The 13,616-nt window shown below is 47.8% G+C and overlaps 1 protein-coding gene across 8 annotated transcripts in view; it reads left to right on the top strand.

Annotated features, from left to right (window-relative positions):
* The window catches only part of CACNA1C (calcium voltage-gated channel subunit alpha1 C), a 587,470-nt gene that overhangs the window by 447,446 nt on the left and 126,408 nt on the right, over positions 1 to 13,616 (top strand). For 4 of the 8 annotated variants that reach the window (XM_023756704.1, XM_023756707.1, XM_023756706.1 and 1 more), the window contains exons 10-11: positions 8,109 to 8,183; positions 10,606 to 10,696. In XM_023756704.1, the coding sequence (XP_023612472.1) occupies positions 8,109 to 8,183; positions 10,606 to 10,696 (166 nt within the window). The remainder of the gene's footprint in view (positions 1 to 8,108; positions 8,184 to 10,605; positions 10,697 to 13,616) is intronic. The other 4 variants (XM_023756709.1, XM_023756710.1, XM_023756711.1 and 1 more) reach the window with 1 other exon arrangement.

The following is a 13,616-nucleotide window of genomic DNA, read 5'->3' as shown; positions in this document are numbered from 1 at the left end:
GCTGAGGGACAAGACTCTAAAATGAAGGAGTTACCACTAGACATCACTGGATTGAGTTGGAGAGGGACTGGGGACTCAAATCGTTCCTGTTCCTTTCATGTCATACCACATGGGTGACCATCTACTGCTAACCCTGGCCTTGCAGACCAGAATAATGTCCTCTCTCCAACCTAAAAGTTGTTTTGTGCCTAAAAGAATTGGATTTCCAAAGGAATTCTACAAATAGAGGCCCCGTCGTCTACATCTAGAAGCCCCTGTCACATACCCAATGAATGCGGTGAGCTGTTTTCCCTTGGAGGTGTCAACCCTCCTGTGTGATCAGATGTCCTGTTTGCACCTAGTCCCAAGGGCCTGAGAATGTCCACGCTGCCCTGTCGCCCCTAATGAAGGTGAGGTTGGGATGGCGAGGGGCTGTTTATTTGATGCAGCCAAACCTCCTTCCCCTGCCTCCTCCTGCCACTGCCCACTTCCCCTCGACCCCAGTAATAACTGAGGTGGCCTGACTCAGTGGCACCACAGTTGTGGAGAGATGTTTTCTGCCTGAGAGCCAGCACTGGATGTTTATGTCCTGCTGAGAGCACAGCCACCCTCATCTTCTTCTCTGGATTATAGCTGCAGATCAAGGGCAGGCACACACGCCTCCTCCCAGTTTATAGCAGTAATAATAATTATGGTGATGGCACATCACGCTTATATTGTGCCTTTTTAATGAGGCCACTTTGTTTGGCTTCTTAATATTTAATCCTGTTTTATATTTACTTTCTGATGGCTTAAAATCAGCCAGGCTTTAATTGCTTATGTGGAGGATGCCATGCTGGGCCTGGGCTGCAGCAGTTGTTGAGCCGGCTCTGGAGGCTGGTGGCACCTTTCTCTGTGACCTTCCACCCAGGCAGGCTGCCGTGGCTGGAACCGTTTTGCTCTCTCTCTCACCATCTCTTTCCTTTTCCCCCCTGCATTTGCTTTTCTCCTTTCCTGATCTCTTTCTTTCCCTCTTAAGAGATCTATAATTCATCACCTAGTTCAATTTATTTATATAAGAGATGAGGAAAATGAGACCCCAAATCATCATGTGACTTGGAGCTATTTATTGTCAAGGCCAAGAAACGGACTACCTGGCATTTACTAGACTCCAGTACAGGGAGATTCCCGAGACCCTGAGCTGGATAAAGGCATGCAAAGAGCTTCACCAGCAGCTTGGGACTCCCCGTGGCCAGGGGCTCGTTCTAACAAACTGTGGGAAAGTAGTAGGAATAACTGCCCAAGTTGGTTTTTCAGCAAGAGAAAATTAAATTTGATGAAATGTGATAAAGTTCCTTTGAAGAGAGTCTCCTGGGACTGTAACCAGAAAGTTTGATCTGTCCTGCCATGGGGCTAAAGCAATCCCTGTGCTAATACCCTACCTCACTAGTTCTTACCATTAATTCAACCTGCAAATATGGATGTAAGCCAAGTTATTCTGGAGGTTGCCTGATGTAGCCGGGAAAACCTGGGCTCCGGGACGGCCATTCTCTACTATTACTAGCTATTAGCAGTCACCTTCAGCTGTTAGGGACTAGCCTTCACCTGTCAGTGGGCTAATACTGTCTACCTTGCCCACACAGGTAGCTGTGGAAACTGGTGATTTTAGGAAAGGCTAATGAAAATGCAGGCAGGGCTTAAGGACTCAGCAAGGGAGGCAGGACCCTGAGGGCAGCACCCGGAGGGAGCTATTATCACCACAGGCCTGAAGGGACAAGAGAGAGCAGCTTTCAGAAGTTTGAGAGGTGGTCATGACAAAAGGGTCACATGGCAGACCTGTGGCCCTCGGCAACAGAGGCAGCCAATCTGCACCAACCCGCAGGCAAGCACCAGGGGTGGGAGCACCCAGCCTCTCTCACCTCAGGCCTCAATGATGTCCATCCTATTGGTGCTTCCAAAGGCCAACCCAAAAGGGAGCTCACTGATGAAGTTTACAAGCTCCCTGCAGGATTCAGGGCGTGGGAGAGAGGGATGGAGAGTGCATCTGAAGGACAAACCTCGTGAGGTCCAGCATACAGGACTGCCCTTAAAACTCTGTGAAGATATAGTGCTATTATTATAGCTTCACATTCTGTATCACTAGAGCTGAAAGGAAATCCAGAAAATTCTGATATAAAGTCTCCGGCCTTGAGGAAGTTAAAATTTAGTTAGGGACAGAGGTCTAATACTTACTCAGCAAACTATAATAAAAACAGATTAAAATTAATTGGTAATATTAGGAAATACTCATAGTACTTATCATTGTACAGAGTTATTTTATAGATGTTTCGCTTAATTCTTGCCAGAACCTCTCAAAAGGAACAGAATTATATAGGAAACCTGACCTCAGAGAGATTAGATAGCTTCCCAGAGTTACACAGCTGGGAGAGGTGGGATTGAACCTTGAATTCAGGCTTTTATTTGTAATTCCCAGGGGTCGCCATATTCCTGGAGCTCAGAGGAGGGGATTTGGCAGCTGGTGGTCCTGAAAGCCCCACACACTGGACCTGGGCCCCCAGGAACGGGCCCATTTTGATTAGCTTAGGAGCCAGCATGCTCTTTGTCTGAAGGATCTGTTAGCAAGTATTGTAGGCTTTAAGGCCACATAGAGCCGCTACTGCAACTATTTGACTCCGTGGTTGGAGGGTGAAAGCAGCCGCAGGTCACATTTATGCAGGTGGGCGTGCTTGTACTCCTCGAGACTTTATGTTTTCAGAGCAAGTGGCAGTCTGGGTTTGGCCCAGGGGCTGTAGTGTGGGGGAAGCAGTCAGGCACTTCTTGAGGGGATATAATATAGGACAGCATAGCTATACTAATAAAAATGTAATATGCTAATTAGACCAGACATCCATCCAGACGTCCTTCTGGACAAAGCCACGGTGGCAGGGGCCAAGGCAGAGGCAGTTAGGGGCAATCAGGCCGGCAGGGGAGGGCAGTTAGGGGTGATCAGGCTGGCAGGTAGGGGAGCAGTTAGGGGCGATCAAGCAGGCAGGAGAGCAGTTAGGGGCATCAGGCAGGCAGGCAGAGTGGTTAGGGGCAATCAGGCAGGCAGACAGGTGAGCGGTTAGGAGCCAGTGGTCCCAGATTATGAGAGGGATGTCCAACTGCCTCAGGGATCTGGCCTAAACCAGCAGTCGGACATCCCCTGAGGTGTCCCAGATTGGAGAAGGTGCAGGCTGGGCTGAGGGACCACCCCTACTCTGTGCACGAATTTTGTGCACTGAGCCTCTAGTATATATGTAAAAGCCCAGAGGTTGGAATAAAGATGCACATTCAGGGACAATGAGCAGGGTAATCTGCACCAACCCACATGCAAGCACCAGGTGAGTGCGCACCCAGCCTCACTCGTCCCAACTCCGGGGAGAGTTTCTCCTGGAAGTAACAGGAAACAAGAATGGATAGGTAGTACTTTAGTCGTTCTGTTGCAAGGGCAGCTCTACCAACAGAACCACAGGAATTTATTCTCAACAGTTCTGGAGACCAAAAGTTCAAGATTGGGGTGTCAGGAGGGTTGGTTCCTTCTGAGGGCCATGAGGGGAGGGTGTGCCCCAGGTGTGTCCCCACAGCTTGTAGATGGCTCTCTTGTTCCTATGTCTGCACATCGTCTTCCCTCTGTAAGTGGCTGTGCCCAAATGTTTTCTTCTGATTAGGACACCAGTCATATTAAATTAGAGCCCAACCTCATGGCCTCATTTTAATTTAATGGTAATTATCTCTTTAAAGACTCTAGCTCCAAATACAGCTCCGAGGTACAGGAGTTAGGACATCGCCATGAATTTCTGAGGGGGCACCTTCAGCCATCACAGATAGGATGGAGCCAAATTTCAGGGAGTTTTAGATTCAAGATTAGAGTCAATAAGGTAGGAAATTAGGAATCCTCTTGCTTGTTAGATATATCTCTGATTAGTACTTTGAGGAAATGAATGCTTATTATACCACTCATCTGCCAAAAAAGATAATAAAATTGGTTTCTTCCAGTAAATGGCAAAATAAGTGCTTCCATCCCATCTAAGAGTGCAGGGAAGCCTGGGCAGTGGGTCCCAGCAGACTGGCCGGCCAGGATTCAGCCCCTCGGCTCCACACAGCACTCCACAGCACTAGAGCAGCACAAGGTGGCAGAAAATGCCTTCATCTACTGCCTGGGTGTCTGGCCCTGATGCTCTAACCCTCTTCCAACAAGAGGAGATGAATTATTGACAGCAGTCAGTGAGCTCTCTGACCTTGGCTAATGAAGCTACCAGCTGAGTTCCAGGATGAAGATGGCAAATCACAAGAGAGGCCAGCCATTCTTGCTGACAGTCACAACAGGTCACTGCAAAGCCCCACCCCCATGACAAAGTCAAAGCTGTTTAGCATGACCAAAGATTTCGGAAGGAGGCAGATTCCTCCATCTCTCCCCACATTCATTCCTCATTCCCTCAATGGAGTTTTGCTCTATCGTCACTCAGCCAGTTATGATGCATAAAATGATCTGAGACAGAAGGCCTCAAGAAGCAAGGCCAGATGTTTTACATGTGGATGGTTCTTTACATGTCTCCTCCAGCCTCGAGGATGGGAAAGATAGGAGGAAGGCAAGGAGAGGAGAAGGAAAAAGGAGTAAAGGACAGAATACCTAAGAAGATTTTGCTTCCGTGTTCTCTGTGGATTGATTGCTAAGTAACTTAGTGACTTGCATTGTCTTTATCAATACTGAAGGTGCTCCTACTCTCAAACCTTGGGCCCTTCTGAAGTCATTTTTTATTCATGTAAATGAGTTTGGCCATCTTTGGGCACATGTTGCATCATGTTTGCATTAAGATGGCTAAATGAGATCTAATTTCTTTTTATGGGAAGCATGAGTGTTAACATGGAGCAACAGCCTGGAGCAGACCCACTCCTTGGAGATTTGTCTTAAACCCCAGAAGGATCTGACTGGAGACAATCATTAGTTTTCTGGAGGATCGTGTGCTCTGAACCTGTTCTTTCTCTGTGGATCACAGCAGCAGAAAGGCTGGCCAACTGATCTATGCAGCCGTGTTTTCTAAGCACTGCCTGGTATTCAATGGAGGATTCCTAAATTTTAGTGAAGAAACCCTCAAAAGGTTTGCAAACCCAGATATACCAGGAAACACCAATCTTCATAGCAATTTAGACCTATGCTCCTCTCCCTGTATGAGTCATGTGATTTCCAGTTTCAGGAGATTACCTCCTGTCAGAAGTGGCTTATTATACCCCTGGTATCCACACAGCTGTTCTCCAGGCAGATCAGGGGAGACAAGAACTGTGCACCTCCCTTGAGACACAGAAATTGTCCTACTAAGCACCATTCAAGCAAGAGTTGCCAACAAGAGTAGATGTTTGGGGAAAAGACGACATTAATTCAAGATGTAGTCAGTTTTGGGCAAGATGGTGTCTGTACTCATTGTAGCCATTGGTGATATTATCAAATATGTAATTATGTATCCACCCCCTGCAATGGCAGCTGTTAATTACTCTTTCGTGAAAATAAAATTTTCTTTTGGAATCTTCTCAGCATAAGCCAAGAGACAGGAGAGCCCAGAGACCCAGATTTGATCCACCAGTACCTATAACAGTGAAGTTAGAAAGTCAGAAAACCAGCTTTCTCTTTAGTGATCTTCCTTGGTATTCTTCCTAAATCCATCCAGTGATGTACATTTCATTCCACAGAGGGTGAATCATCATCACATTGTCTGCAGATGAGCAGGCTCAGGCTTCACTTCTCAGGGCATGCAGAGGGCTGCCTTTAGAGGAGAGGTGTCCTTGGGCACCTAGCTAGGTTCATCGCCATCTTCTGCATTGATTTCCCACCAGTTCAAAGGAGGAGTCAAGTTGTCCATCTTATACCCAGAATTCATGTCCAGTATTTATAAATCTCAACTATCAACTGTTAGTGAATCTAAGAAGGAATCCAAGTCCATCTCTCTAGGGTAGCAAGTCCCTCCAAGAAGCAGCTATGATCCTGCTGTCTAATCCCTTAGTAATAGGAATACAATTGCTTCCTCGCCCATCTTATTCCTTCACAGGCTTATGGGATGAACTATCATAGGCACTAATATGTTATTGTACTGTTCCTTCCAGGTGAGGTATTTTCATTTTGGCAAAAAACCTTCAGATACAACTTTACCTAAAATAGCAGGTCTAGTGGAGGGAGATGATTAATTTTTAAATATATTTTTATTGATTTCAGAGAGGAAGGAGAGAGAGAAAAATACAAACATCAGTGATGAGAGAGAATCATTAATTGGCTGCCTCCTGCACATTCCCCACTGGGGATCGAGCCTGCAACCCAGGCATATGCTCTGACCTGGAATTGAACCGTGACCTCCTGGTTCATAGGTTGACACTTGATCACTGATCCACCCTGGCTGGACAAGGGAGATGATTTAGATGCTCTTCCAATCACTTGCCAACTTTGCCTGCATGAAGGACCAAACCTGGTCAAATTCAATTATTTTACCAAGCTTTTTCTCTTGTTTTAAAAATTATCATACAGTTATTTCTGAAGTTGAACAAGATAGGACAATATTGATGCCAAAGCCAAAAGTTGGATGGGATGATGCTTCCATATAACCAGTCACAGTGTTTATGGCTTTTCATCATTGGCCAGGGTTCCTGTACCCCCAGACAAGTGTGTGAACAGAGACTTGGTGACTGGCAGCCTCATGTTTATCCCCTCTGAATAGAAGACCCCTCGTGAGATGTTCACTTGAGTGACTGTTATTCTAAACTGAGACACATCTTCTTTTCCAGAAGAAAAGTCATTCATGTCAGCTCCTCACTCTCAGTGCTTTTTTTAAATAGGGTTTTTCAGAAGTTAAAATGCTACAGGTTGTGACGTTTCTGCTTATTTCAAGTTTTGTCTTTTAAATATGTGTTTGGGAAATGGACCTTCACCTAGATTAAAATAAGCCTGACCCTTTTCTATCATGAGCCAGTCTTCAGCATTCTCACTAACAAACAGCATTCAAGGATGTTCACTGAACATCATCTGACTTTTCGGGCAAGGGGATGAGGTAAAGAAGCATCTAAAGTTTGGATTGACTTTCCCTTCATGCTCTTTCCTGGAACTGATGGGGCCACCCATCCATTCCTCATCAGGACGCTGCTTCTGTCCATGAGCGGTTGGGGATTTCCCCCTCACTAGTCATCGGTGACTATGCCTCATTCCCCACTCATCCTCAGCACGCTCCATGGCACAGTTAATGCCAGTTCTATAAAAGGTGTGGGAAAACTGTCTTTCTTGGGAATTTGCTAATGCATTTGATATCTAGATCTCAGAGTCCATTGCAGAATACAGAACTCCCCCTGTTCCACTTGTAGCAATCATTGTCTTCACACTCTCACCAGCACCCTCTCTTCAACTACAGTCCAGGCCCAAGAGAAGCTCACATAATTCTTTCTTATATACAAACCTCCTCAAAAGACCACCCATTGACAAGTAATTGAGCAACTTCTTTGCTATTTAAACCCATTAAAAACTGATACATATATCTTTGGGATGTGATCAGGCCTGCGGCACTTGGTAGGTCTTTACTGAATGGCATTGAATGATTGAATTGGACAAAGGGGCAAGTAGATCCACAGTTGTTTCTACCTGCAAGTGTCCTGGTTGTAAGTGGCGATGGAGCCCTTGAACCTAATACAGGTGGGGGAGGGTCCAGTCAGGTGGCTGTTGGGTGGGGGTGAAGGAGGACACCAATGCTATGGTTTGATTTTAGCAGTTACACTGGAGCCTGTTCAAGGGCACCTCCCACAGAAGTCAGCAGGGATGCATGGTGACCCCTCCCTGGAAGCTCTCTCCTCAGAGCCACTAACCAGACACACCAGTGTAGACTGAAGCCTCTGCGGCAGTAATTCCTTCTCCCCAATGTCTGTCATTTGTTTTGTGTCATTAGTTCACGTGATTTGGGGTTTTGGTTCTATTTTATTATGTGTTATTATTTGTTTTGGTTTATTGATTTTTACAATTTTCAGTTTATTTTTGGAGATGAAATGGATGTTCTTTGTGAAAGCTGAGTTCTTTGTTTCTTTCTTTTGCCCGTGGCTGACTGCATGCTCACTATTGATGTCTTGTTCCTGGTTCTTGAAAATGACCATCTTGTCTGTGAAAGGAGGAGCTGCAGCAGGCTTGCTTGATCAGAAGAAAGGGAAGTTTGCTTGGTTTAGTCACTCCACAGAAACCCATGGTAACGTTCCCTGTGCTCTGTGTGTTAATGTGTGTTGCTACATACCGGACTGGATGGGAGGGTATTTTTCTTGATGGCTTGTGATGCTGTGGTCGTGTGTGTTTATATGTGTGTGTATATATTTGTATGTATGTTTGTGTTTTTGTAAGGGGGTGGTAATCTGTCTCACTCACAGCCACTGCCTTGTCATCTCTTTGTATAAAGTCAGCAGACATAATAGTCAGCAGCTAGTCCTTGATGGAATCTTTCCTTTGGGTGGTGCCAGCCAAGATTAAGATCACTGTAAATGTAATCTTGGTACTGGTACAGGCAGTGCCTTGATTTAGAAGATAATATGGTTCCTCCTAATGCCCAGGCCTGCCTACTCCTAATTTGGTTGTCTTTCCATGCCCAGCACCACCACCATCACACCACTCCACACCTAAGGGGCACTCTGGGAGCAGCATGTCATGGAAAGTCAGAGAGTTTTCTGTACACAACTCAGCTCTTTAAATAACGATGTTGGAAGAATTAAAGGGACCTCGGCCAGAAATCGCTGGAGAGAGATGGATTAAAAGACTGAAAGCTCTTCTATTATATTATTTCTTCATTAATGTGGATGGACTAAGGAATTCTGAAAGTCTTACCTTCCCAGTTCCCAGGGCTAAAACCATCCCTAAGGTCTGGTCTTGCTCCCCAGCTCCCTCAGACCTTGGGCTGCAAGGAGAGTGTAAGTGCTGTAAAATTCAACACTGTCCTTGGGCTATTCACCGTGCTCTGATGATGTCCCTGTAGCCTGATTTGGCTTTAAGAACCTCATCTGTCCTAGAGTGTAGGAAAGGGAGTTGGTCAACATGGGGACAATCCAGTGACCATGGTACAGAGGGTCCTGACGCTTGTGCTCCAATCCAAATTCCACCCCAAACTCTGTGTGACCCTGGGCATCTGTCCCTTCCTTATACCTCGTTTTCCTGTCCTGTGAGGTGAAGGGGACAAGTTAGAGCTAGATAATGTCTAAAGTCCCATCCAGCTCCAAGTGTCTATAAAATGGCATCTAGATTTCTTATTACCCAACTTTATTGAAAATGACCCCAAGGTGGACAGGTTGCTCAGATGTGACAGTCAAACACATGGTAAGTCATGGGCTTTCTCTTTGTATCTTCGGTGTTCTTGAAATGAGTCTCTTCCCACTCGCCCATCTTGTGTTCATCCACAAGAGAAGAAACTGGGGAAATCCATATAACCAGTAGAAGTCTTTTCCTGGGCTGTGGTGGCCCCATGGGGACTTGTCACATGGTGCCACATCACCTGATGCCACACCCTCACTAATGCAGATTCTCTGGCTGCTGAGGGCTAGTGGTTTTCTCCCCACATGAGGAGTGTGTTCTGCAAGGAGAGCTGAACCAGGGCCCATGCTGTGAACAAAGGTTGGCACAAATAAGGAACTCACTGATATGTCATATTAAAAGGGTAATAGAAGGTAGAAAATAAATCTCTTGAATTAAATTCTTACTTGGAATCAAAAATAATAATAAAAGAAATGGCTTCTTCTAAGCCATCAAATGTGCTCCAAGGTGAAAACTCCTGCTGGTTTCAAAGCTCAGCCCTCGCCATCTCAGGGAGAGACTGGAGATGGCCAGCAGGTCAGCACCAGTGGAAATAGGTAGTTTATATCCCAGGTCAGCCTGTGGAGGTGGGAATGTCCCGGCTGCTGGAAGGGAGACTGCGTGCCTGCAGTGGAGCATCAGGCCACAGTAAACTCGGTGTGGGACTCCTCCTTCCTGCGGGCTGCAGTGCCAGTGTGCGCCTCAGTGCATGGTCCGCACAGGCTCTAGGTGGCAGGTACTGTCCCAGACGTAACAGACTCAGGACCCCGTATGCACAACAGAAAGGAGGCTTTCCGCTAAATCCATCTAGTAGTTCATGCAGGCGATGGAGATGCCTTTTCTACAAATAAGCAGGACCCTATGTTTGGGAATGGAGCCCCTGAGAATGGGTGGGAAAAGGTAAGAGAAATAAAATATTTTCCGGAAAGATCCCCTTTTTATGGCAAGTAGTGGATACAAATGGACAAGCTTGCACAGTTTCTCCGAGGGTGTAGAGTTGAGGGTGGAGAAAGGTCCAATGGTGAGTGTTTGACTATGTCTCCTATAGGGTAAATGATCCGATCGCCAGGTTCCCTTCCACATTCCCACTGTTGAGAGTGCCCTCATCAACATGACCTACCCTAGATAAGCAGCAGGCATGTCACTCCCTCATGGAAATCCTGGACCTGGCCAGGGCAGTGCAGGGCCTCAGCCTGCTCCCAGCAGCACCCCCACCCTCACCAGCGGGTGCTGCAGGCTACCCTCCTCCTGAGACTGGGGTACTGCACACTAATGCTCTTCTCTCCCCTTCTCCTCCCGCCCTCATGCCTTGTTCTGCATCCCTTTGACTCTTGCAGTGAGCATGCCCACAAGTGAGACGGAGTCTGTCAACACTGAGAACGTGGCTGGCGGTGACATCGAGGGAGAAAACTGTGGGGCCAGGCTGGCGTGAGTAGGCACTTCCAGCGAGCACAGGGGCTGGGCTTTTCTGAGGGCGGGTAGGGAAGCTGTGTCCTTAAGTCAGAATGGGGAGGGAGAAGCTCATTACTGCAGGGGGTGAGGCTGGGGGAGAGGGCAGAGGTCAGAGCACAGCAGGAAGCAAAAACCTGTTCAGGGAGCCAGAGCAGAGGGCTGGGGTGAGTACAGCCCTAGGCTGGTATTGAGTCTTGGATATTGAGCTCCTTTCCATCACATCAGAGAAATACAGAGAGTGTGAGGGGTTGAGGGTGGCTCTGAAGCCTCTCTCTTCCCAGCCCCTCTCACCCCTTTCACAAGAGACGTCCGTGTTAGGCCCCTGGGTGCCGCTCACCTCTCTTTCCTTCTGATAAAAGTGACCTGGAAGGAAAGCATAAGAAAATACACTGGGAGATGATAAGCATGGTCCATGTCGGCATCTCCAGGTTATCCATCTAGTGAAAGGAAGCAAACTGTAGTTCATAACTCACCTGTGCTCAGCCTGGACTACACTGGCTCCGCTAACACGAGCCCCAGCCTGCATGTCCAGGACTTCCCTCCCCCGGTCAAGCCCAGGCCCTGGCTTCCAGAGCAGACTTTGGCCTGGGATGGAGCGGAGCCAGGTGTGAGGGGAACAGCTCGCAGGTGGGTTATCGCAATCACCCATCTTAGTTCACTCTTTAAAATGGAAACCGGTAGTCCCTGGGCAATGTGTCCCTCAAAAAAAAGAAGAAGAAGGAGAAGGAGGAGGAGGAGGAGGAGGAGGAGGAGGAGGAGGAGGAGGAGGAGGAGGAGAAGGAGGAGAAGGAGGAGAAGGAGGAGAAGGAGGAGAAGGAGGAGAAGGAAGGAAGGAAGGAAGGAAGGAAGGAAGGAAGGAAGGAAGGAAGGAAGGAAGGAAGGAAGGAAGGAAGGAAGGAAGGAAGGAGAAAGGAGGAAGGAGGAAGGAGGAAGGAGGAAGGAGGAAGAAGAAAGAAGAAAGAAGAAAGAAGAAGAAGGGAAAATGGTTTACCTGCTAAAAATAAATAAACTGCTGGCTTCATTACCAGTGTCTTAGAAAGCGGAGTTCAAAGGATAAAGGCTGCGGGGTCACAGTGACCGTGAGCACAAGGCCTCCTCTGGGCAGAAGGGGCTCCACTGTGGGAAGTGGGGACGCTTCCTCCTGCCTGGGAGGCGTAGGAACTGTCAGCTCCGCTGGACACTGAAAGGCACCGAGAGAAGGCGCTGAGGAGGACCTGCCTCAGATGAAACCACCCCATCACCCTTCCTCTCTGAAGTGGCGCAATGGTGTCCCCATCCATTTTAAGAAGTTAGTGAGTCTAAACACAAGAATGACCCCTGAGCCAAAGGAGAAGGGACTTGAGGCCCGGGCACAAGCCAGCCCTGTGACCTCCGTCTCTGCACTGCAGGTTTCTCAGCATTGCTGGGGAGCACTCTCGTCCAAATGTTGTTAAATATGGTGCTAATTATGTTTTAAGCAGCAATCCAAGCCTTTTTTCCTTCTCTTCTTTTGGAAGCATACAAAACAAGCAATTGCATTTCTCAGTCAGCCACACTAGAGCAAGGCAGAGAGCAAGCCTTCGGAGTCCCTCGGTGCTAGGCCTTTCTGAGGTCTTGACCCCAAGGGGGTGGAGAGAAGGTTAAGGACCCTGCATCTCTAGATTTGGGGCATGGCCCAGGCACAGGCCAGGAGGGACGGGGACTGGCAGCAGGAGGCCACTGGAGAGCTGAGCTCTGTTGGAAGAACACGATGCCCCCCACAGAGAGAGCTGGCAGTCCCTCCGATGCGCTGTCATTGCCTTGAGGACAGGCTCAAGAGCTCTGTAGAAATGGTCCACATTTATATACCTACACTGTGCATATAAAATATCTGGTCACAGTGCCAGAATTATAACATGTACTTAATAAATTATGGTCTTTCCCCATATCTCACCTTCCCCCCTCAGACAATGATGGGAGGAGACTTGCTGGTGGGAGAGGCAGCGTGAGGACAGGCCAGGGCCTGAGAGTGGTGGTTGGGGGAGGCAGTGAGAGGCTGGTTGTGAAGGAAGACGAGGTCTGGGTAAGGATTTATATGTAGTGAGAGGCTGGGATGAAAATGGTTCCTGTGGGGCAGCGGCAGAGAGAAAGGACCTGCAATGTGATATTTGGGGGGAGAAGGAAGGAGGGAGGATAAGTGTGCAGAGGAAGGAGCCATCGAAGTTTGGAGGCAGAACATGATACGGATGCTGAAGTGCCCTGTGAAGCAGGCCAAGCCGAGGGACCACGCAGGCAGCAGGATGTGGAGGTCCGAGGTCCAGCTCCGGCTCCGGGCAGGGAGGAGTCATACGTTTGAGGTTATCAGGATAAAAACTATTCTGAGGTCATAGGCCAGGGTTGTTCTTGGGAGAATGGAGGCAGAACCTTGGGACACAGACACATAGAAGAATAAGAACAAGTAAATGAAACAGGTGAAGTGGTGTTAGGGGCACAGATCTCAGCAGTGGCTTGGAAACCACTGGAGGAAGAATTTCAAGACACGGCCATCCATCTGTACACTCAGTCAGTAGTGTGCCCGGTGTGGAGCTAGCGAGCGATGGTGACGCATAGCAGTCAGTAGAGCAAATTGACACCCTCTCACTAGAGCTCATAATCTGGTGTGAAGTTGACATTCATAAGTAAATAAGTCATTAAAATTGGGGTAAGTGTTAAGAAGGAAGAGTAGCTGAAGTATGCGCTTAATGACAGGGATGGACATGACTTAGACTGGCATGTTGGGAACAGCTGCTGGGGAGAAATAAAATTTCAGCTCTGCTCCCTTGTGGTCTGCACTGACGGTTACTGCAGAGAGGGTTGAAGAATAGTACATTACTGAGGTGAAGAGTGTGGAAGAATGTTCCAGTCAGAGGCAACAGTGCATGTCAAGGCCCTGGAGTGG

The sequence above is a fragment of the Myotis lucifugus genome, unplaced genomic scaffold (assembly GCF_000147115.1).
Source record: "Myotis lucifugus unplaced genomic scaffold, Myoluc2.0 scaffold_98, whole genome shotgun sequence".
In the NCBI taxonomy this organism is placed as follows: Eukaryota; Metazoa; Chordata; class Mammalia; order Chiroptera; family Vespertilionidae; genus Myotis; species Myotis lucifugus.
Note: the sequence above shows the minus strand (reverse complement) of the source record. Positions and strands in the feature narration are given on the sequence as shown.